The 26,475-nt window shown below is 34.0% G+C and overlaps 1 protein-coding gene across 1 annotated transcript in view; it reads right to left on the reverse strand.

Annotated features, from left to right (window-relative positions):
• Vwa8 (von Willebrand factor A domain containing 8) overlaps positions 1 to 26,475 on the reverse strand; it is a 392,265-nt gene that overhangs the window by 183,336 nt on the left and 182,454 nt on the right. The window contains exon 21 of the mRNA XM_076872295.1: positions 13,434 to 13,510. Within this exon, the coding sequence (XP_076728410.1) occupies positions 13,434 to 13,510 (77 nt within the window). The remainder of the gene's footprint in view (positions 1 to 13,433; positions 13,511 to 26,475) is intronic.

Genomic DNA, 26,475 nt, shown 5'->3' on the forward strand with positions numbered 1-26,475 from the left:
ATATTCTCCAATTCCATCCATTTACCTGCAAATGCCATGATTTTATTCTCTTTTAATAATGAGTAATGTTCCATTGTGTATATATCCAAAATATTCTTATCCATTCATCTACTAAAGGGTGTCTGGGTTGGTTCTGCAATTTAGCTATTGTGATGTGTGCTGCTATAAACATTGATATGGCTGTGTCCCTGTAGTATGCTGTTTTTAAGTCCTTTGGGTATAAACCAAGGAGTGGGACAGCTGGATCAAATGGTAGTTCCATTCCAAGTTTTCCAAAGAATCTCCATACTGCTTTCCAGATTGGCTGCACCAATTTGCAGTCCCACCAGCAATGTATGAGTGTGCCTGTTTCCCCACCTCCTCGACAACACTTATTGTTGTTTGTATTCTTGATAGCTGCCATTCTGACTGCAGTGAGATGAAATCTTAGAGTGGTTTTGATTTGCATTTCCCTAATTGCTAGAAATGTTGAACATTTTTTCATATGTTTGTTGATTGATTGTATATCGTCTTCTGAAAAGTGTCTTTTCAGTTCCTTAGCCCATTTATTAATTGAGTTATTTGGTTTTTTGGTGTTAAGGTTTTTGAGTGCTTTATATATCCTACAGATTAGTGCTCTACCTGATGTGCTTGTGGTAAATAGAGATTTGCTCCATTCTGTAGACTCTCTATTCACCTCACTGATTGCTTCTTTTGATGAGAAGCTTTTTAGTTTTTAGGGTTTTTTTTAGATTCTCTTTTAAAACAGAACTACTGCATCATAGGAAAGACAATATATGCTGCTTTTAGCACCAAAATTTAGAGTTCACTTCAATCCTAGTATCTCTTCAAGACTAATTTTAATCAAAGAAGGAAAAGTACATGGGTTGGGGTTGTGGCTTGTGGTACAGCGCTCGCCTAGCACTTGTGAGTTCCTCAGCACCACATAAAAATAAATAAATAAAGGTATGTCCAACTACATATTTAAAAATATATATTAAAAAAAAAGAAAAGTTACAGCTATGTGAGGAATTAGAAGGCAGAGAACTAAAGCAGACCCTAAACACATTTCCTTGTCATCTTGCGTTTTACCTTAAAATTTGATGTAGGTTTTAAAAGCTATTCCATAATATATCCAATTTGTTTCAATATAAAAACATTTAAGTCACCACTGAGGTTACAGCAACAAGAAGCTGTGGTTGTGAGCCAACACCTTCTGGAAATTTGAATGAACTGAAGATAGCTGACACTGCATAGAAAGTTCAGCATCTGGATGCTTTTTCTGTTCTCGTATCTATCACATTATTTCATGAACCCTGATTAAATGAGCGATTATACACAGCAATCATTTTTCATTGATTTATGAACTATGTCAGGGTAATCACTGTGGCCAGTCTCCAGAATAATGCTGAAAAGATGGTATGTGCAGCATTTTCTGACTTCTACTGGTAGACATTTCAACAACTGCACCTTTTAAAGTTTTCACATAGTTTATGACATACTGAGATGGAAAAGTTCTTATTTCCTGAGCCATCTCTTATAATATCTCAGAATGAACCTAAGGATATTGTTCATTTGTCCTGTTCTCTTGTTTGAATTTAGGTATTACTGCTGTTCATTTAAGTAAACCAGAACATCTTTAAAACCACTCCAAAAAAGAGGTAAAGAAGTAAGAAATACTTAATATATTGATGAAACAAACAAGGCATGTTTATAGGGGCAAAAAACAAGAAATAGTTTACTGCACAATGCTATTGAAATACCAGTTCTCTCAATGAGGCCTTCCCTGGCCAATCTATTTAAAATTGTTAGCCCCTGGCTCCCTTCCTGCTTTATTTTTTTTATCAATATCTGACATAGAACATATTTCATTATCTCATTATCTCTCTCTCTCTTGCCAGCAACTAGAGCATAACATGAATGTTGCTTTTGTTCCCTGGTCAATCACTCAAGCTTAGAAAAGTAACCAGAGTATAGTACATATTTAATAATGCTGCTCAGATAGGTGCATTTCAGTTCCTTCAATCATATACCCTAAGGCCAAACTGTGTTATTAAAAGTTCCTTAAGCATCAAGTATATCTTTCCTCTTTTCTGAAGTTTTTTCTTCCTTTTTCTCATTGCCTGACATACTTATAAGGTCCATTCCTTTTATGCTCAGATCAAATGTTCCTGACTCTTAGAAGCACCCCTTACTTTTCACTTCTACCCTACCAGTTGAACTAATAATTGTTCCATAGAAAGTACTCTACACTTAAGATGAACTTTAGCTGTTCATATGATTGTCTCTCTTGCTAGGCATAGCTGTTATAGACAAGAGTACAATAACATAATTTTTTATGCACCTAGTGCCTATCACCATGTTGTGTACCTTGTAGGCAGCAAAAACTGTTTGCTCAAAGAAGGAATGAATGCATGAGTGTATTAAATAACATTAATTATGTACTTCTAATGTATAAAGCAGATTATTAGGCACAAAGTATTATACATGAATAATTCAGAGACTGCTCTTCAGGAAGTACACATGACAGATAGGAAGATAGATATAAGATAATTAAATCTAGTTCATGTCAGAAGTGATAAGGGTTATAAAAACAAAGATATCAAAATAAAGTTCAATGTGAACTCAGAGGAGACGGTAACCAATTCTGACTGAAGAAGACATGATTCTAACAATAAAATCTGATTTTATCTGCCAGTGATGCATAGAAGATACATCCAGGCAGAGCATCAGTCAAATGTGGAGTAGTCTGGAGATACGAGAAGTTTTAGGGAACATCTAGTTACCCAACATGTCTAGAACATAGTTATGTGAAGGGGAGAGAGCTGGATAGGCAGGGTAAGTCCAGAATGTATGGGGTCTTAAACTTCATAGTTTAGTCTGACTTTCATTTCATGGAAAACATGAAGCCATTGGAGGACCAACCATCTATAAATTTCAGAGGGAAGACTTTCTGAATGGATGTCTGAAAGGTGGAAGAAAAAGGAAAAGACATTGTATTTATTCATTTGTTTAGCAAATGTTTATGAAACATTGGCTATATTCTAGACATCACAGTTGAAGACATATCCCTGCCCATAAGGGGGGGCAAGCTACCTACTGAGGAGGACAGAGATAGGAACATGCAACTGTGATAAAGACAGATATACTAGCAGAGCCTGTTCTATGTCAATAGCCCTAACCTTAACCATTAATAAAAGTCCTTTTGGAAAAGAAACATTCTAAAACTTATAAATATGGAAACCAAAAAAAATGACCTAACAGTGAAAAACAATATCTTAGTTTTTATTTGGTACTAATAAAAAAAACTTCTTGTTCTCATTAAAAATTAAAGAAGACTATTGGGGAGAAAGCAATGTGATTGATTCACTTTATTATTTTTGTGATTTAAAGTTCTAGCCCTAAATTCAATTGATTTCTATAGCTGAAAAACAGCTCACAAGGACACCTACATAGAACCAAATGGCAGAAGGGCAAAACTGACTGCACTACCTAGAGCTCAACATGCAATTTTTCAATCTCATTTACCAAACACAGAAAGCTTTCTTTGCTCCCCACTTGCAAAACGTTTTACAAAAACAGTAACACAAAGAAAGGAAGCATCTGCTTGTGAAAGAATGAGAAGGAAAGGTCTAAGAATTTTTCCTATTGGAAAAGACTTTGATTTACATTTTGAAGAAAAAGGTAGGAGTTTTCCAGGTAGACTTGATAGGGAATTCCAAACTGCGTATGTTAAGTTATGGAGCCATGAATATGTATGCAGAGCCACAGGCAGTGGATGAAACGTAAGTGTGTGGGAGAGAACAGGTGGAAGCAAGATGAGTGAAACAGATGGTGTTCAAACTCAGGAGTATGGACCTGATGCTGCTGGTAATGGGAGTCACTGAAGGCTTCTGAGCAGGACAACAAGTGATCAACTTTTTTTTTTTTTTTTTGGAACAATGTGGGGACATGGAAAGGAGATGAGGGTTAAGGTCTTAACCAAGAGGCTACTGCAATAGTCCAGAGTAGAGATGAGGAAAGGATTAATTCCTATTACTACCAAGCTGATACTAATGATTCTATTCCCACAGAGTTAAATCTAGCTAGTTCTGGTAATTTGAACTATTTACTAGGATCCTATTCAAAACTATCATTAGCCCAAGTTCTCACAACTCTCTAGTTATTTTGATCTGAAGATCTGTTTATTATTTCTGTTACAGATCCATCTTACATATTGGATCAGTAGCCCTGCTGAGTCTCTAGAAAAGATAGTTGTTGAAATGCCAGAATGTTGCACTGCAAATCCCACCACAATTATATAAATAGTCATTACTGCCAAACTTAGCAATGTTTGAGCTCTATTTCTCAATTAATTTCCCATTTACTCTCTATCACATTACCCTTTAAAGTCTTGTACATCATTTTCTTTTCTTTTCAAAATGGGAATTGAACCCAGGGGTACTTTACCACTGAGCTACATCCTGAACCCTGTTTGTTTGTTTGTTTGTTTTTGAGATAGGTTTTTACTAAATTGCTTAGGTCCTCATTAAGTTGCTGAGGCTGGCCTCAAACTAATAATCCTCTGCCTCAGTACCCCCCACCCCTGCAAATCAGTGGGATTATGGGCATGGACAACTGTACCTAGCTATCATTTTCATTTTAGCATTTTTTTTCTATTGGTTACATTATTTTTTATTGTACACCTTCTCTCTACTAGATAGAAATCTTCATGGCAGCTGTGACCTTTGTCTATCCTATTCATTGTTAAGTTCTCCAATTCTAAAACAGTGCTAAGGACATAACAGAAATTCAATATAGGGTTACTATAGTAGATGCTGTTGGTACTCTACCAAGATCTCCTTTATCAGTAAATGCACTCATCCTCCAGTTATTACAGCATTGACCTTTAAATGCTTACAGCTAAACTCTTCTTCCCTCCACCTTGGGAGCTACCTCTTGGAGAAATACTAATTACAAGTGCTTCCTGCCCTCTTTCCTAGGGTGCAGCCCTTAACCAGTGACTTACTGATATGGGAGCTAAAACTATTGGCTCTCTTGCTTCTAGGTGAGATAATGGAGTAGTACCATTCACACTCCAGAGCTCCCTATGAAGAGGCTGAGACCAGGTTATATCTAGAACCACCTCATTTGTCCAAACTTATCCTGACTTCTTTACTTTCCAATAGTTCTCACCTAAAATCTCTCCTTTTCAAATCACTTATACAAGCATCCTGATTTCTGGCTCAAGAGAACTGTTTCAAGATAACCCTACCTAAGATACTTGTTGACTGACTGACTGACTGATGAATGAATAAATGAATGACTAAAGGCAAATGCAGAAATAATTCTTAGGTTTTTCAACAAGGCTCTTAATTTATCCTGCATAAATCATTATAGATACATCTCAATTAACAGAAGATTCATAACAGAATTGTGAACTGAGCAATCACCTTATACACCAGTTTATTTACTAATTTGAAGCACCTTGGGCTGTTCCGTCTGCTTATTTTGTCATTGTTGCCACCATTTGGAGAATCTGACTAGAGCAATATGTATCTTATAAGAACAACATTATTTTAATATAAACAAATAAAAAGGCATTTTGGAAGTATTGGATATTAGACCAAGACACTTTTTCATTCTTTCTGCTCATCTAAGGACAGTGCAGCTGATGCCAGCTAGGAAGGCCCAAGTGGGGCACCAGATTTAAGTGGTAGGGACATGATGTTAAGCCTGTCCAGATGATCTGAGATTTGAACAATTCTAATATTGAGCTTATTCCATATTTTTATAAGGAATTTTATAATGAGAATCAGTGTGAAATTTTTTAACCAAAATTGTCCTGTGAGGGGGGAAAAAGGACTAGAATTTATAAAGTAAATTTATAATAGCGATTGAATTGAGGAAGGTGATATGATTTTGGAAGTAGCAGTTAAAAGAAATGTTAGCTATAATTATAGTATTTAATTTCTGGAAAAGGAATCAAATTTGGAAAAATATGAACAGTTAAATCTGGGTGATAAATTTGGCTTTGTGTTACGTATTTGTATTTACATTTTGGGGATTTTTAAAAGTTTTTCTCAAACTAAAAATGCACATAACACTTGAAAGGAATGTAGTAGGCTCTAGTGGCAAGGGATATAACAAAACAAAGAAAAAACACTGTTTTAGTGGTTCTCAAGCTTCTTAAGCTTGTGATTCAGGAAATAAAAAATGAAAACGAATCCCACAGACTCCTCATTGTTTCCAGTTGTCTTTTCCAGAACAGCCTAGAACATGCCACTTGCTGCTATCTACAGTTTCAGGAATTTGTCTATAGTTCTGACTCACCAGCCTCTGTAACCCACAAATTAGAAGCCATAATAAAACAACTTTTTGGTGGGCATGCTTCAAGGAAGGACATCAATGGAGTAGTGTCCACTTGGGAGGAATATTCCTTAATAAACCACAATAATTAATTAATGTTTTTATGAATCTCCTGGGTGAACAGAAAAAAAAAAAACAGTGCCATTAAGTTTGCTGATGACACAGTTCAGAGGAGGAGATGTGACTGGGAGTAAAAGTAAATTTAGGGACTGGGGATATAGTAGAGCACTTGCCTTGTATGCACAAGGCCCTGGGTTCAATCCCCAGCACCACAAATAAATCATTATCGATATAGATACAAAAAAATAAGTTTAATGATCCAGAGAAATAGTAAAGAGAAGAAAATGAAATAAGGATATTATTATTAGCCGAAAATATAAAACTATGAATTAATTAGCCAAAGAAAATAATGCAGAAAAGACTCAACAGGACTTAGGAACATAAGGCTAGAATTTAACACAACAAGTTAATAATACATAGACTGAGGTACAGAATAAAAAAGATGGTTGATCGACAGTTCTGTCACACAGGTTAAAACCATAGAAAAGTACTTACTATCCTCCCTACTCTACTGTCTGAATCAGCACAATGAAGTCAAGGAACAGCATCAAGCAGTAGTTAGAGCACAGGGCTGAAGCCAGAATGTATGAAGCCAGCTGTGTAACTTTAGCCAAGTTCTTTAACCTCTCTGTGCCTCAGTGGCTTCATCTGCAAAACAGAGATAGTAATGATATGGATCTTATACACTTGTAGTTAGCAGTAATAAGTTATAATTTGAAATCAGCTTAGAACAGTGCCTAGCACATAACAGCTGCCATGTAAATGTTTGTTAAATAAAAAGAAAAATACAGAAATTTAAATGTATTTGGAGGTCAACCAGAGAAGAGTCAATTATTATAAACCTAAAGCATGAGGTAGTGGCATAACTCATTTTTTTTTTTAAAAAGAGGCAGTATAAGGCATTCTTACTAGGAGAACTACTGTCCAACTGCTGATAAAACAGCTTTTTCAAATTCATAATACGGAAGAAGACACAGGAAGAGGACCCTGGATGTTTTGTGTGGCAGCTGCCATTTGACATATCATCAGGCCCCTATTACTCCAATCAGGGCTAAGGATATTGTAATGACTCAATAATAATGTTTTCCATGAGACTTAAGAAAAGCTTTGACTTTTTCTGTTTTCTACCAGATAGTTCTGCCTGCTGGGATTTTTTGAATTTCAAAATTTTGTGCTGTCACACTCAGTTTTCTTCAGCCTAAGGAGAGCCTGGTGTGTTGATTATGCTGTGCTTTGAAAAGCATGTCATCATTTACTCCAGGATATGTGATTTTAAGATGGGCAAGAGAAGAGTTTTGCATTCAATTTGCCACATATTTTACTTCATCTGGTTTCACAAAGGGAGAATAATATAAAAATATGATAGATAAAAAGCAAATGTTTTAACAATAACCTTCCAATATGCAATTTTTAACTACCTCAGCTGGTTGGAGCACTTACATAACAGTCACTGGTCGAACCCATACATATATGAGGAACCTAGCTCCACAATGAAGTAGCCTGTGGTGCCTCTAGATAAGGATGGCTATCAGAGGGGACCTTGAGCTGCAAGTTCCAGATGAAATTAGCTCATACCAAGTCATTTCAACAAATACTTAGTGGCATCCACTGTATATTGAGAATCACACAAAGTACTTGCCTTATGATAAGGGAGGCAACTTCTCTTAACAACTTCTTCACTTCTCTTTTCCCTTCTCCCTCCATAGACTTATCAACAATTGTAAAATCAGCCATTTATAACTATCTCAATATATCCATTCTTTCCATTCTCATCACCAATATTTTTGGTTAGTCCCAATAATTTTATCTGGATTCCTAATATCACTTCCTAGTATTCTATGTGATTCAAGATCCATATGACTTTGAGCAGCCCACAAACTATGGTCAATATCATCTTTCTTGCTTTCATTATACCTCATTGCAGTCAGGATTCAATCCAGCCTCAGCAGGAACTATGACGCCTCTGTAAGCCCATGCCTGCCTCTTGCCATTAATTCTTACATCTACACACATACATCCCAAACTCACCACACTGACTTGTTATTTACATGGCCTGTTTCCAATCACCATGCCAGATGTGGTGGTGCTGACCTATAATCCCAGTGAACAGGGAATCTGAGGCAGGAGGATCGCAAGTTCAAGATTAGCCTCAGTAACTGAATGTGACTTTTTCTCAAAAAATAAATAAATAAATAAATAAATAAATAAATAAATAAATGAATGAATAAATAAATAAATAAGTGATGGAAATGTAGCTCAATGGTTATGGGAATGGGAATATTTGCATAAATTTTACCAATTGAGCATCTTTAATTCAAAAATTAAAACGTGAAATGCTCCAAAAGCCAAAACTTTATAAGCATCATGTCAGTGTTCAAAAAGTTTCAGACTTTGAAGCATGTTGAATATTGGATTAGGGATGTTCCACCTGTCTCATTCAAATCAGAGATAGAAAAGAAAGAAAGTTATGTGATGAGAAACTAATACTTAGTAGCTTGTCTAAAAATGCCTGACACTGGCTGGGTCCATTTCACATATTCTGTCATTTAGTCTTCACCCTAGGAAGGGCATACTTCAATTTGATAAGTCAGGAAATTAAGACTGAAGGAGTTCAAAATCACACAAAAGTTAGTGAAGACAGGATTCAATCTCTAGAACCTGTATTCTTTCTATCACATTGGTACAAATTCAGCTTCTCAGAGGTTGAGAGGTGGGAACAGCCACACCCAGAATGAAACAAGAGAGGTCACCAATGGATGAAACTTTGAAGTCTTGGTGGAGAAATGGGATGCATTTTTAGATGAAGGAATACAGACAGGAATGGGTTAAACTTCAAAATTTGTGAATAGAGCATAGAATGATCCTGGAATAAGCTGAGCATTTGCGAGGAAAATTCACCGTAAGAAAAAGTTGAGGCTATAGTAGGGGATGTGGGAACTCTATTTCCAGTAGGTATCTCTATTAGAAAAATAACAAGAGCATATATCATACTAATGATTAGGCCTGAGCTATCTTTATATCTGAAGAGTAGCAAATAAAAAAAACTGGTAATATAAGTATTTCAAAGCCATTAGATTATTATGATTTTAATACAGACATGTACTTTTATCCAAGGAAGCAATATAACTACAGAAGTTGCAAGTGTCCTTCATGCCAAATTAACATCATAGAAGAAACAAGTAAATAGATACATTTCACAAATGTAAGGCATAAGTGATTGCATCTATTAATTTTTAAATTATTTACATCATATTCTTCAGACATACTTTTGATTTTAACTAAGTACATGAATTGCCCAACTTGTTCATTTTGAGAAGTCTGATAATCAAAACACAAGATAGCCATACATAAAAGCATTGTGGTTGTTTTATTCATGTGTGTTTGGTGATGGTTTTATTTATCAAGATTATGTTTCAAATGACTCTTATAACTAATTGTGTTCCAATGACTAAATTAAATTGAGACTGACTGATCATTTAGATGATAACATCACAAATCTATCAGGAGTCTAAAATGAAGACAAGGCCTTACACAGATCATCTACAGATCAAAGAAGTCCTAAACATATTTTTAAGACCACTATTTTTAAGTCTTTTGGACATAGGTTTCCCTTAAAGCAATTTTATGAGCTTAAATTTTATGGCAAATACAACCTTAAAGCTGTATAAAAAAGAAAAAAATCCCCTACATTGAAATTAGTGGGGATATTGGTCTAATTAGTGAAAATTCTTTAATGGCATTTATCGCAAACTGAGCTTTTGGACTTCCACTTTTACATAATAAGTTAATATCCAATATTGTCAAACAGAGATACCTAGGGCCCCTGTTAAATGAATAAATATAATTTTATTTGACATACTATTATCAATTAATAATACAGCAACAGGTGCTATAAAATATAAGTATTTGGCTTTGAAATTTTTCCTACTTTTTAAATTTAGAAAATTAATCATAGATAATATATCTACACATTTATCTAACCAATGTCAGAATTACTACAGAATGTAAATTAGCAGGATTCATCTTTTCACTATTTTATGGACCATTTCTTATTTTAGGACAAGAGGTTGATGGGCCAGACAGGAAGTAAGGCATGCTCTCTCTAATCCTCTAAACCTTTTAAAGAACCTCAAATACCATATTCTTCTTGAAGACTCAAAGACATTCAAATATAGAGCGAAAAGTGATATTATAAATGACCCTTGTCTGTTCCTCTTACATAGAGATGAACAGAGACCCAAGAGAGACAAAAATAGATGGTTTTTGAATGCATATATGATAAATTAAGGGTCAAAAATCAATGATTAAGAAGGCATTCCCATCAAAAAGTTTAAAAAAGAACAATACACTGAGTCTGGAGAAAATAAAAGGGTATAATAAAGACAAAAGCAGGAATTATTGAAATGAAAAAGAAACATAAGAAAAGAAAAGGGTAACAATTCCAGAAGTTGGTTATTTGAATAATAATAATAACATCCTAGCAGAACTGATGGAGAACATAGACAATCAATGCCAGGTGTAAGAATGAAGATATTATTACCTTACATTCCTGGGATAAAATCTACTTGGTTGACATATTATACTTCTATATTTCCTTGAATATGATTTGTTAATACTTGTTAAGAATTTTCACATCTGTATTCTTAGCTTTTGTCTGAAAATGTCTTTTATATTTGAAGAGTATTTATGCTGAATGTACTATCCTACTTTTTGCTTGTTGCTTTAAAAGTAACCATTTCATTGAATTATGTTTTATATTTATTCTCCATGAAAAGTCAGTAGTAATTTTTATCACTGCTATACTGTATGTATTATGGCTTTCATTCCCTCTGGTGGTTTTAAAGATACTTCTATTAGTTTTCAGCAATTTGACATGATGTGCCATGCTGTGGCTTCCTGTGTGTTCTGCTGACATTCCTAGAACTTCTTAGACTGATGACTTTGTTCTTCATTAAATTTGGGAGTTTTCCCATTATATCTCTTATAATATATACTCTGTCCCGTTTTTTTCCTATAATCTTTGAGACTCCAGTTGCTGATATGTGAAGCTGCATTTTTTAAAGTTGTCTTTTCTATACTGAGGATTTCTATTCCCTCATTATTCTCATTTCCCCTCTTGTAATGCTTAAAAATGTTTATGGCAACAGTTTTATAGTTCTTGCCTGCTAATTCTACCATTTTTTTAGCTTTTTAGTCCATTTCTATTGACCAATTTTCCTGTTTCTTTGTATATCTAGTAATTTTCTACTGAAGTCTTGACATCATTTAATGGCATGCTGTGAAGTGTTTAGATTTTTCAGTCTTTCTTAGTTGAGTGTTCAGTTTTGTTCCTATCTTTTCCTGTCTACTCAAAATCCATTCTTTTTATTTTTAAAGCCATTTTGTATGAGAAAGAACTTCTAAAACAGAAGCACCTTTAATTTTTTTGAGACTTATTGTTAAACTTTTTAAGGATGATTTTATAGTAACTTTAATTAGAGATAGACTAATTCTACTTCTAAAGCATAAGCTTTATAAGATATTTTCTGGAAAACAGAGGGTTTAATGAAGGCTGCCAATCATGCAGGAGTTCTGATAGTTGTTCAGACCGCAGATCTCTGGTGGTTATTCTTTTCCCAGTGTTTATGAATTTTTTCCAGGTTTATAGTTGTTTATTGTGGTAGCGCTAATCTGGTACATTAGTCTGCCATAGCCAGAAGTATATATCCCCATGAAGGAGTTTTTAGCCATATCTCAACTTTCCTTTGATCCTTTTTTCTTTGTCTTTTGACATAGTAATTGCCTTCTACTTTCCTATAATTCTCTAAGAACTCATAATTATTTAGCAAAAGACCCAAACCAGAAATTAATTCTCAAAATTCAATCCAACGGGCCTGGGCGTGATGGCACAAGCCTGTAATTCCAGTGGTCAGGAGGATGAGAAAGGAGAATTAGAAGTCTGAGGCCAGCTTTAGCAACTAACCTGAACCCTAAGCAACTTAGCAAAACCCTGTCTCCAAAAAAAAAAAAAAAAAAAAAAAAAAAAAAAAAAAAAGGGCTCAGTGGTTAAGTGCCCCTGGGTTTAATCTCTAGTACTATGAAAAAAAAAGTCAATCCAATGTTCTTGTCACTGTACAATGTCTTTTGTTTCCTGGAAGTAAAATAACATTCTAAACTAGTTTAAAGTTGCTCAAAACTTGATATATTTCTCTCCCTCTCTCTCCCCCTTCCTCTTTCCCTCCCTACTATTCTGTCTCATTTTTCTGTTTTGAATAGATCTGCTGGTTATATTTTTTTAAAATATGGAACAGGTTCACTAATACAGCTAAAAAATGATCTATGCTGAGAAAATTTGCTTAAAAGCTATTACTGAATGAGTACTCTGACCACACAAAACTAAACAATTCAAAAAGTGTTTTAAGAAAAAACACTACTAACATACTTCTTCCACATGTCTGTGTTCTTCATTTCCTACCTGAGAGCCATATAGTTTGCTCTTCTTCCCTGTGAGCTATTTTAGCTTCTCGTTAGATGAATAGACTTAGGCTCCACTTACTTTTCTTCTAATTTAAGTGCCTCAATGTTGATGAGATCTGCTCCTAGAATGTAATGTTCATCACTCTGTCCACAAAAGATCTATTAATTCATATTTATAAAGTATTAGTCACTTTAAAAATAAATATAGTATGGTTTTATTACCTTTTAAGGAGAAGATAGATAACAGCAGAGGAACAGGAATGAAACTAGTTTATAAAATGGGCCTTTAAGAAAGTATATTTAGGCCTGGTGTGGTGGTACATGCCTATAATCCCAAATAATTGGCAGGCTGAAGTGGGAGGATAGTAAGTTCAAGGACAGTCTGGGCAAGTTAGCAAGATTGCCTCAAAATAAAAAACTAAAAAGGGATGAAGATGTATCTCAGTGGTAGAGAGAATGCCTAGCATGGACAAGGCCCTGGGTTCAGCAATATGGGGGATGGAATGGAAGGGAGGTATGTTTAAATTGCACTAGGTAAAAGATGAATAATTTAATCAGATTTTAAGAAGTGGTGGGTCTAATACTCTTACCTGTGAAGTTGGATATATTCTCGTGGTCTGTTGAGCAGGTGAAGAAATCTGTCAACAATCTTATTTTTTCCTACACCCTGTAATTACACAGATAGTATTATACAAAAAGGAACTTTTGTTTTGTTTGATTCTTCTGCCAAACCAGAAGAATCTTTTATAAAAACCTATTTTCCCAAAGTTGTACTGTTTTAGTTTATTATTAATGAAAACCAAACTAGCAAAAACATACAGCACAATTCTCATATGAAATAAGGTTTCTGTCAAAAATTTACTTCTAGATATATTAATTCTAAGCTCTAAGTTAGTCTCCTACATATTAATTGTTTTGTTCTACAATTTTACAATGAAGTTCAGACATTACAGCAGAATATTTATTCCAGATTTGAAGAATGACATTAGAGTGAAATCATTTATGTAGGAAAAAAATGGTTTTTCTAATCAGTTCTTTAGAAATATGGTTCTCAGTTACAGGAAGACAACCAATACTATACATTTTCTGCTTTAATCAAACACTCACTTATCCTTTTATCCTATTTTCTACTCCTTTAAAACCCTAGAAACCTAAAATTATAACCAAGATATATTAATAAAACTCAACTCTATTTGATCTCCTCGGAAATGCCCTCATTTCTTTGCCACTTACTCATCCCAGGAGTCGATGTCCTTTCTAGAAGACATACTACTAAAAATGGAATCTGCTCTGGTATAATTTCCCTATTTTAAAGTTTTCAGTTAGAGGTGGAATACAAATGAACCTTTTAACAATTAGGTTGTATGTAAAAAGTAGAAGTCACTAAAATTAGCAGTTTTATATCATAGGTGACAGCAATAATGTATTAATTTCTTATACTGTGCTAGTATTTTTCACATTATTTCATTTAATCATTACACTGAGACAGTCCCGTGAAAGAAGATTATTCTTATTTCACAAATCAAGAAACCAATGCAACAGAGGAAAGATAGTAGAAGTGAGCTAGGCAGCAAGTCCCAATCACCTCACAACACAGAAAGGAGGCAGCAAAGGAAAAGCATGACTGAGAGGTGAGTGACAAAATAAATGCTCGATACTACATATTCTGGGACCTGGAGAGACTGGATGATAGGTTACCAGAGAAGAAAATAAACTCAGAGTGCCCTAACCCTATCCCAAACCTGTGGATAAGGAAAAGGGGCAACAGAGAAAGAAGGGTTTGTGGGGGTAGGGGAGACATTCTCTTAAGTTCTACCATTTAAAAACTGTTGGAAAGAAGAAGAAAAAAATATTTAAAGCACAACAGTAACAGACAGGTCTCTAAAACAGCTCAAAGAGCTTAAAAGAAAACTGAGCCAAGGGGTGGCAGCCATCTTGTGGAGCCCTCAGCCAACCAGTTAACCCCTTAAATCAGCAGGTTGTCTTCTCATACCCAGACAGCTGTAAATTACACCAGAAGGAAGTCCCCTGCAGTAGGCTGAACAGAAGGAAGATTGGCTCAGAAGTGACTAGAGTAAATACATGACATGTTTTTAAATGGTGCTGATATTTCTATCAGCAAAGGTCATACATTCACTTAAAACATAATTATTTGGATGTTCACCCAACCCAGGGCTCTTATGAAAAATACTCTCACAAAGTAGTTTGTTACTTGAAAGAATTCAGAACTATACTGATAGATGGATAGACACAAAAACAATATGAAAAAGCATCAACAACAGACCTTCAAACAACCATAACACTGGACACTTCGGTAGAAGAACTGTCTGAGAAAGACATTAGAAAGTTTGTAGTTAAACTGTTCTATGAGCTAAAATAAGACGTAAGGTATAAAATTAGAGAGAAAATACAGGAAGTGAAAGATTATGTCAATGAAGAAAAAGAGATACTGAAAAAGAACCAGGTAAAAATCCTCAAATGAAGGAACCAATAAACAAAATTAAAAATTTAGTGGAAAGCATTACCAATAGGTTAGACCACTTTGAAGACAGATTTTTCAGGCCTCAAAAACATACTATATAACCTTGAAAATAAAGTCAACTATAGAGAAAACATGTGAAGAGACCATGAAAGAATATTTAAGAACTCTGAGACAACATTAAAAGGCCAATTTTAATATACATTGGGATAGATGAAAGCTTTGAAATATAAACTAAAGGAATGCACAATCTTTTCAATAAAACAATATTGAAAAATTTCCCAAAACTTAAGAATGAAATGGAAATTACAATACAGAAGGCATATAGGACTCCAAATATACAAAATCATAAAAAAGTCACTCCAAGAAACATTATTATGAAAATGCCTAACATACATAATGAGGATTTATTTTAAAAGCTACAAGAGACAAATAGTTAATAATGCTCACATTTAGAGGGAAACCAATACAGATCTTATGATTTCCAACCTAGACTCTAAAAACTAGGAGGTCTTGAAATAATATATACCAACCTCCAAAAGAAAATGAATGCCAACCAAGTATATCAACCCAGCAAAATTAAGCTTCATATTTGAAGGTGAAATAAAAATCTTCCATGATAAACAAAAGTTAAAACAATTAACAACTAAAAAAACTGTACTGTAAACATACTCAATAATATATTTTCATGAAAAATACAAATTAAAACTAGCATAGGAAGGAAATACACTAGAAAAATACTCAACTAAAGGAGAATTAAATCCAACTTAAACACCAGAAATAAATCAAATGATATGAAATAAAACTCATCTCTTTTGGGCTAGGGTTGTAGCTCAGTGGTAGAGCACTTGTCTACCATGTGTGAAGCACTGGATTCAATTCTTAGCACTGCATATAAAATAAGTTAAATAAAGACCCATCAACAACTAAAAACTATTTTTTAAAAAAACTCATGTCTCAAAAATAACACTGAATATGAATGATCCAAACTCTGCAATCAAAGACAAAAGTTGGCAGATTGAACTTAAAAACAAGACCCAAAATACACTGTCTGCAAGAGACTCACCTCACAGTCAAGGATACAAAGACGGAAGGTAAAAAAATGGGAAAAAAAACATACAACTCACGTGAATTTCATTAATAAGCATGGGTTACTAGTCTCATATCACATAAAGTGAACTGCAAGCCAAATTTAATCAGGAGAAACAAAGAAGGTCATTTCATACTGTTGAAAGGAATCATATATCAACAAGATATAACAATCATAAATATCTATGTCCCAAACAATGGACCACCTACATACATCAAACAAGCCCTTCTCAATATCAAGAATCAAATAGACAACAATACATTAATTCTGGGTGACTTAAACATGCTTCTCTCATCACTGGTTATGTCTTCAAAACAAAAACTAAGTAAAGAGATTATAGAATTAAAAAATACAATTAATAATTTGCAATTAACAGACATGTATAGAACATTTCATCCATCAATGACTGAATTCATTTTCTTCTCAGGAGCACATGAAACATTTTTTAAAATAGACCATATTTTAGGTCACAAAGAAAATCTTAGCAAAGATAAAATAAAAGGAGAAAAAACCTTGTATTCTATTAGATCATAATGGAATAAAATTAGAAATAAATGATAAAATAAAAAAAGAGATTAAATAATACACTTCTGAATGATGATACAATAATCATTTGAAAGAGATTAAATAATACACTTCTGAATGATGATAATTAAATAATTAACTTCTGAAAGAGATTAAATAATACACTTCTGAACTATGAATGGATGGCAGAAGAAATCAGGGGTGAAATAAAAAATTCCTAGAAACAAATGACTACAGTGATACAATATGTCAAAATCTCTGCAACAGTAAAAAGGAAATTCTAAGAGAAAAGTTTATAGCATTGAGTTCATTCATTTAAAAAAAAAAGATAAAAAATAAATAATCTAACATTACATTTCAAGGCCATATAAAAAGAGCAAACCAACACCCAAACCAGTAAAAGACAGGAAATAATTAAAATAAGAGCTGAAATCAATGAAACTAACATTTAAAAAACATTACAAATGATCAATGAAACCGAGTTGGTTTTTTGAACAAATAAACAAATCAATAAACCTTTAGCCACACTAACCAAAGGAAAGAGGAGAAAAATGCAAATTATAAAAATCCAAGATGAGAAAGTAAATATCATCACAAACACTACTGAACTCCCAGAGACTCATCAGAAACTATTTTGAGAATTTATACTCAAATTGATTAGAAAAACTTGACAATATAGACAAATTCCTAGAGACATATGATCTCAAAAGAGTGAACCAGATGGATATAGAAAACTTAAACAGATCAATTTCAAGTGATGAAATTGAAGCAGCCATCAAAAGTCTTTCAACAAACAAAATCTCAGGATTGGGTGAATGATTTGCCAAGTATTACCAGACCTGTGAAGAAGAACTAATAATATCCTCCTCAAATTATTCCATGATATATAAAAGGAGGAAACTCTAACAAATTTAGTCTACAAAGCTAGACAAAGACATGAAACCAGACAATAACACATCAAGGAAAGAAAACTTTAGACCAATATCAATCATTAACATAAATGCAAAAATTCTTAATAAGGAACAGCCTGCATACAAAAATAAATTAAAAAGCGCATCATAATTGACTAGGGTTCATTCCATCGATGCAAAGTTAATTCAAAATAAGGATATCAATAAATGTAATTTACCAAATAAATAAAGACAATAATCATATGATTATCTAAAGAGATGCAGAAAAAGCATTTGGCATTCATGTTCCACTCATGTTCAAAACACTAGAAAAACAGGGACAAACCCAAGGTTAACTTATTCTGCATGGAGGAAAAACTGAAAGCATTTCCTCAAAAACAGAAACAAAATAAGGATGCCCACTTTCACCACTTCTATTCAACATAGTCTTTGAAATTCTAGCCAGAGCAATTAGACAAGAGAAGAAAATTAAAGAGGTATGAATAGGAAAAAAAGAGCTCAAACTATTTCTATTTGCTGATAACATGATCCTACAATTAGAAGACTGACATAACTCCAAGAAGACTTGTAGGCCTCATAAATGAATTTAGCAAAGTGGCAGGACACAACATCAACACCTATAAATCAACTGTGTTCCTATATTCCAATAATGAATCTGGTGAAAAAGAAATTAGGAAAACTATCCCATTCAAAATAGCCCTAAAGAAAAAAAAATATTTGGAATAATTTTAACAAAGAGGTGAAGGACCTCTATCATAAAAACTATAGAACACTAAAGAAAGAAATTAAAGAAGACCTTAGAAGATGGGAGGACCTTCCATGTTCTTGGAAAGGCAGAAGTAATATTGCCAAAATAGCCATACAACCAAAAGTGCAATACAAATTCAATGTATTTTCTATCAAAACTCCAATAACATTCTTCACAGAAATAGAAAAAGCAGTTATAAAATGCATTAGTGTTATGGTTTTGATGTGAGGTATCCTCCAAAAGCTCACGTGTGAGGTGATGCAAGAAGGTTCAGAAGAGGAATGATTAGGTTGTGAGAGTCTTAACCCAATCAGTAAATTAATCCCCAGATAAGGATTAACTGAATGGTAACTAAAGGTAGGTAGGGTGTGGCTGGAGAAGATGGGCATTGGGGGCTGTGGCTTTGGGGTATATGTCTTGTATCTGGAGAGTGGAGTCACTCTTTCTTTGCTTCCTGATCATCATGTGAACTACTTCTCTCGGCCACACTCTTCTGCCATAATGTTCTGCCTCATCCAGAGCCCCAAGGAATGGAGCCAGCTGTCTATTGACTGAGACCTCTGAAATCAAGTGTCTCTAAATAAACTTTTCCTCCTGCACAATCGTTCTGGTCAAGTCTTTTACTCACAGTAGCGCAAAAGGTGACTAAAACAGTTTGTGTAATGAATGGGTCATGGACATTTGTACATATACATATTTGTCTCACTTTTCTCCTTTCTAGCATTTTTTAAATTTTTTTAAAATTTTTATTGTTGGTTGTTCAAAACATTACATAGTTCTTGATATATCATATTTCACACTTTGATTCAAGTGGGTTATGAACTCCCATTTTTACCCCGTATACAGATTGCAGAATCACATCGGTTACACATCCATTGATTTACATATTGCCATACTAGCGTCTGTTGTATTCTGCTGCCTTTCCTATCCTCTACTATTCCCCCTCCCCGCCTCCCCTCCCCTTTTCTCTCTCTACCCCCTCTACTGTAATTCATTTCTCCCCCTTGTATTTTTTTTCCCTTTCCCCTCACTTCCTCTTGTATGTAATTTTGTATACCCCTGAGGGTCTCCTTCCATTTTCATGCAATTTCCCTTCTCTCTCCCTTTCCCTCCCACCTCTCATCCCTGTTTAATGTTAATCTTCTTATGCTCTTTGTTCCTACTCTGTTCTTAGTTACTCTCCTTATATCAAAGAAGACATTGGGCATTTGTTTTTAGGGATTGGCTAGCTTCACTTAGCATAATCTGCTCTAATGCCATCCATTTCCCTGCAAAGTCTATGATTTTGTCATTTTTTAATGCAGAGTAATACTCCATTGTGTATAAATGCCACATTTTTTTTTTATCCATTCGTCTATTGAAGGGCATCTAGGTTGGTTCCACAGTCTAGCTATTGTGAATTGTGCTGCTATGAACATCGATGTAGCAGTGTCCCTGTAGTATGCTCTTTTTAGGTCTTTAGGGAATAGACCGAGAAGGGGAATAGATGGGTCAAATGGTGGTTCCATTCCCAGCTTTCCAAGAAATCTCCATACTGCTTTCCAAATTGGCCACATTTTTTGAAGGTAGTTATTTTTCACAACTGTCTTTTGAGGGATAGAGTTTCAGATTACTATATTTTGTTTTATTATTGTATTATTTTTCACTTGCTTATTTCTTTTTCTCTTTTCTTTTGCTAATAGCCAAATTCTATTGTTCTCTTTTTCAGTCTTACTTTATTTTTTTACTTCTACTTTCTCTCCTTCTCCTGCATAATTGTCACATCCTACATCTTTTCTGCATTTTCCCAGTTCACCTTTTGAAATAGCAAACCCTTTTGCAAACTTACTCCTTTTACTATTGGCAACTGCTAAACATACCATTTCTGTTTATTGTGCCAATTAACATATTGATATCAAATTAAAAACTAAGTATTGAGTTTAGTGCTGTATGTTGTTTGTATTGTTTGTTATTATTTGGTCTCCCCATAAAATGTAAGACACTGGTAATCTTCAAGGACACGAAGTCCTCAGAGCAGAAACTCTATTGTCTCAGTCCTGTATGGTTAAATGGGGAGACATACAAATAACATGAAAAGCAAGAAAACAAACCACCCCAAACAAACCCCCAAATTCAAGAACAGAATCCATCAACATCAGAGTGGAAGAAATATCAGAGAAGGAGTTTAGAAAGTTCATATTCAAATTGATCTGCAAAGTAATGGATGATGTAAGGAGTGAAATCAGAGAGAAAATACAAGAAATGAAAGATCACTATAAGAAAGAGAGAGAGATTGGTGGAAAAATCAAATGGAAATTCTCAAAATAAAGGAATCAATAAAGAAAGTTACAAATTCAAAAAAAGCATCACCAGCAGAATAGACCACTTGGAAAATAGTGTCAGACTACGAAGACAAGAAGTATAATCTTGAAAACAAAGTGGACCATAGAGAAAAGATGTTAAGAGACCATAAATAGAACCCCCAAGAAATATGGCATGACATGAAAAGATCATACATAAGATCTATCAGGATATGAAAAGATCATATATAAGATCTATCAGGATAGATGAAGGCTATAAACCAAATATATGCATAAAATAGATATAAACCAAAGAAATGCATAGTCTTTTCAATAAAATAATATTGGAAAATTTCCCAAACCTTAAGAATTAAATGGAAAAATCAAATATAGGAGGCTTACAAGAACACAAATATACAAAAACAATAGACCCACACCAAAGCACATTATTATGAAAATGCCTAACATACAGAATAAGAATGAAACTTTAGGGCTGGGGATGTGGCTCAAGCGGTAGCGCACTCGCCTGGCATGCATGCGGCCCGGGTTCGATCCTCAGCACCACATACAGACAAAGATGTTATATCCGCCAAATACTAAAAAATAAATATTAAAATTCTCTCTCTCTCTCCCTCTTTCTCACTCTCTCTCACTCTTTCTTTAAAAAAAAAAAAAGAATGAAACTTTAAAGTCTATGAATAACAGGTCATATTTAGAGGGAAACAAATCCAGATCTCAGATAATTTCTTAACCCACGCTCTAAAAGGTCTTGGAATAATATTTACCAAGCTCTGAAAAAAAATAAATACCAGCCAAGAATACTATACCCAGCAAACTTAAGCTTCAGAATTGACAATGGAAAAAAAAAAAAAAAAACCTTCCATGATAAACAAAAGGTGGAAAAATTCAAAACTAGAAATCCCGTACTACAAAACATAGTCAATGAAATATTTCATGAAGAAGAAAGGAGAGATAAAATTGAAAACCAACTAAGGGAAGAATAGAAGTATAATCAATCAAAGGAGAAACTAATTCAAATTAAAAAACAGAAATAAATCAAAATGACAGGGAATAAGAATCCTTTCTTAATAATAACATTGAATGTAAATGGAATAAACTCATCAATCAAAACACACAGATTGGAGAACTGGATCAAAAAGTAAGACTGAAAAATATGCTAACTTTTTTATGATTTACCTCATAAGCAAATACATCCATAGACTGAAGGTAATAGAATGGGAAAAATCATATGATTCACATAGACCTGATAAACAAGCAGGGGTTTCTATCCTCATATTAAAGTAGACTTCAAGCCAAAGTTAATCAGAAGGGAACAAGAAGGTCATTTCATGTTGCTTAAATGAATTATACATCAACAAGGTATAACAATTGTAAATATTTATGCCCTAAACAATGGAGTATCTATGTAAATCAAACAAGCCCTTCTCCATTTCAAGAATCAAATAGACCACAACACAATAGTATTGGGTGACTTTAACACACCTCTCTCATCACTGGATAATCTTCCAAACAAAAAGTAAATTACGAAGCTACAAGACCACAAAATAAATTAATAATTTAGATTAACAGACATAGAATATCTCAACCATAAATGACTGAACACATTTTCTTCTCAGAATTACATGGATGATTTTCTAAAATAGACCACATCTTAGGAGACAAAACAACTCAGCAAATAAAAAAAACAAAGATAATACCTTTCATTCTATCAGATCACAATGGAATGAAATTAGAAGTCAACTATTAAATAAAAATTAGAAGCTACTTTAACAACTGTAGATAAAATAAAATGCTATTGAATGACCAATAAACAGCAGGAGAAATCAAAGGTGAAATAAAAAAAAAACATGTAGAGGTAAATGAAAATAGCGACACAACATATCAAAATCTCTGGGACACTATGAAGGAGTTCTAAGAGAAAAGGTCATAGCACTGAGCTCATTCATTAAACAAATAGAAAGTCATCAAATAAATTACCTAAGATTACATATCAAGGCCATAAAAAAAGAAGAAGAAATCAACTCCAAAAGCAGAAGAAATTATTAAACTCAGATCCAAAATCAATAACATTGAAACCAAAAAATTTTCAAAAAAACAAAAAGTTGGTTCTTTGGAAAAATAAATGAAATCAATAAAGTCTTAGCCATGTTATCCATGAGAAAGAGGGGAAAAACTCAAATTACTAAAATTCATGATGGAAAAGAACATGTCACCATGGACACTAATGAAAAACAGAGGATAATCAGAAAGTATTTTGAAAATTTATACTCCAATAAAAGAGAAAATCTTTAAGACTTCAACCAATTTTTAGAGACATATGACCTATCTAAATTGAACCAGGAGGACATAGAAAATTAAAACAGATCAATTTCAAGCAACAAAATTAAAGAAGTCATCAAAAGCCCACCAACAAAGAAAAAACCCCAGGACCACAGGGATTCTCAGCCGAGTTCTACAAGACCTTCAAAGAACTAACACGATTCCTCCTCAAAACTATTCTGTGAAATAGAAAAGGAAGAAACCCTTCCAAACTCAGTCTACAAAGCTAGTATCACCTGGATTCTGAAAGACAAAGATAGAGCAAGGAAATAAAACTTGAGACCTATATCCCTGATGAACATAGATGCAAAAATTCTTAATTTTTATTAAAATTAATTTTTATTAAAATTAAATTAAATTTTTATTAAAATTAATTTTTATTAAAATGGTAAATCGCATACAAAAACTTATTAAAAAGATAGTGCGTCATGATCAGTAGGTTTCATCCCAGGGATGCAAGGATGGTTCCACATATGGAAATCAATAAACTTAATTCACTAAATCAATAGACCTAAAGACAAGAATCATGTGATTATCTCAATAGATGCAGAAAAAGCATTTGACAAACTACAGCATTGGTTCATGTTCAAAACAGTAGAAAACTAGAGATAGTAGGAACATATCTCAGTACTTTAAAAGGTATATACATTAAACCCAAGGCCAATATCATTCTAAATGGAGAATAATTGAGAGTCTTATTCTTTAAAAACTGGAACAAGACAGGGATGCCCTCTTTCACCACTTTTATTCAACGTATTGAAACTCCAGCCAGAGCCATTAGGCAAAAGAAAGAAATTAAGAGGATATGAACAGGAAGATCTCAAAGTATCTCTATTTGCCAATGACATGATCCTAAATATAGAAGATCCCCAAAACTCCACCAGAAAACTTATAAAACTAAAAAACAAATTCAGCAAAATACCAGGATATAAAATTAACGTCCATATCAATTGCATTCCTACATACCAATGATGAACCAATTGACAAAGAAATTAGATAAATTATCCTATTCACAATAGCCTAAAAAAAATACTTGGGATTCTATCTAACAAAAGAGGTGAAATAAAAAAAAATAAACAAATTATTATTTGGTCTCCCCATAAAATGTAAGACACTGGTAATAGAGGTGATATACCTCTATACTGAATACTACAAAACACTACAGAAAGACATTAAAGAAGACCTTAGAAGACGGAAAAATCTCCCATGTTCTTGGACAGGGGGGAATTAATATTGTTAAAATGGCCATATCCCCAAAAAGTGCTATACAGATTTAATGCAATTCCTATTAAAATTCCAATGACATTCTTCATAGAAATATAAAAGCAGTCATGAAATTCATTTGGAAAACCAAGAAGAGCAGAATAGCTAAAGCAATCTTTAGCAAGAAAAGTGAAGGCATCACAATAACAGATCTCATAAATTATACTACAGAGCATAGTATTAGCACCAAAACATACATGAAAACTAATAGAATAGAATAGAATACAGAGAGACAACCCCACATAAACACAGTTATCTCAGACTAGACAAAGGCATTATTAACATATACTGAAGAAAAGATAGCCTCTTCAACAAATGCTGCTTGGAAAACTGGAAATCCATATGTAGAATAATTAAATTGAACCCCTGTCTCTCACCTTGCACAAAATTCAACTTGAAGTAGATCAAGGACCTAGGCATTAGACCAGAGACCCTGCTCCTACTAGAAGAAAATGTAAGTTAAACTCTCCATCATGTCGGCTTAGGAAATGACTTGCTCAACAAGATTCCCAAAGCACAGAAGTAAAATCAAAGAATCAATAAATAGAAGGGTATCAAACTAAAAAACTTGTTCACAGCAAAGGAAACAAAAGCATGAAGAGAGAGCCTATAGAATGGGAAAAATCTTTACCACCCACACCTCAGGTAGAGCATTAATCTCCAGGATAAAACAGCATACTACAGGGACACAGCCACATCAATGTTTATAGCAGCACAATTCACAATAGCCCAACTGTGGAGCCAACCCAGATGCGCTTCAGTGGATGAATGGATAAAAAAAAAAAAAAAAAATGTGGCATCTATACACAATGGAATTTTACCCAGCAATAAAAGAGAATAAAATCATGGCATTTGCAGGTAAATGGATGGCACTGGAGAAGATAATGCTAAGTGAAGTTAGCCAATCCCCCAAAAAACAAATGCGGAATGTTTTCTCTGATATAAGGAGGCTGACTCATAGTAGGTTAGGTAGGGAGGGAGGAATAGATGAATTCTAGGTAGGGCAGAGGGGTGGGAGGGAAAGGAAGGGGGCAGGGGATTAGCAAGGATGGTGGAATGTGATGAACATCATTATCCAAAGTCATGTATGAAGACACAAATTGGTTTGAACACACTTTATATACAACCAGAGATATGAGAAATTGTGCTGTATACTCGCAATAAGAATTGTAATGCATTCTGCTGTCGATTCAAAAAATTTAACTCCAAAAAAACATTAACCCTATCAATGAATGCTCAAATGAACTGAACATGCAGTTCACTAAGAAGAAATACATTTGGTCAACAAATATATGAAAAAATGTTCAATATCTCTAGCAATTAGAGAAATGCAAATTAAAACTACACTGAGATTTCACTTCGCTCTAGTCAGAACGATGATTATCAGAATACAAGTAACAATAAATATCAGAGAGGATGTGGAGAAAAGGGTATCCTCATACATTGTTGGTAGACCTGAAAAACTGGTGCAACCACTCTAGAAAGTAGTATGGATATTCCTCAAAAAACTGGAAACAGAACCCCACATGACCCATCTATCACATTCCTTGGTATGTATCTAGAGGATTTAAAATCAACATACTATAGTGACACAGTCACTTGATTGTTCATAGCAACATAATTCACAACAGCTAAATTCTGGAGCCATCCTAAGTACTCTTCAACAGATGAATGGATAAAGTAAATATTACACACACACACACACACAACAGAGTATTACTCAGCCATAAAGATGAATGACTTTATGGCATTTGCCAGTAAATGGATACAACTGAGGATTATCATGCTAAGTGAAATAAGCCAGTTCCAAAAAGTCAAAGGTCAAAAGTTTTCTATAATTTGGGAAAGCTAATCCAAAATAAGGGAGGCTCTGGGAAGAAGGAGAAGGAAGAAGAGGTGGGGGGGAGGAAGAGGAGGAGGAGGCAGGGGGGAAGAGGAGGAGGAGGAAGAAAAGGAGGAAGAAGAAGAGAAAAGGGAGGAGGAGGAGACGGAGAAGG

Source organism: Callospermophilus lateralis, chromosome 12 (assembly GCF_048772815.1).
Source record: "Callospermophilus lateralis isolate mCalLat2 chromosome 12, mCalLat2.hap1, whole genome shotgun sequence".
Taxonomy (NCBI): domain Eukaryota; kingdom Metazoa; phylum Chordata; class Mammalia; order Rodentia; family Sciuridae; genus Callospermophilus; species Callospermophilus lateralis.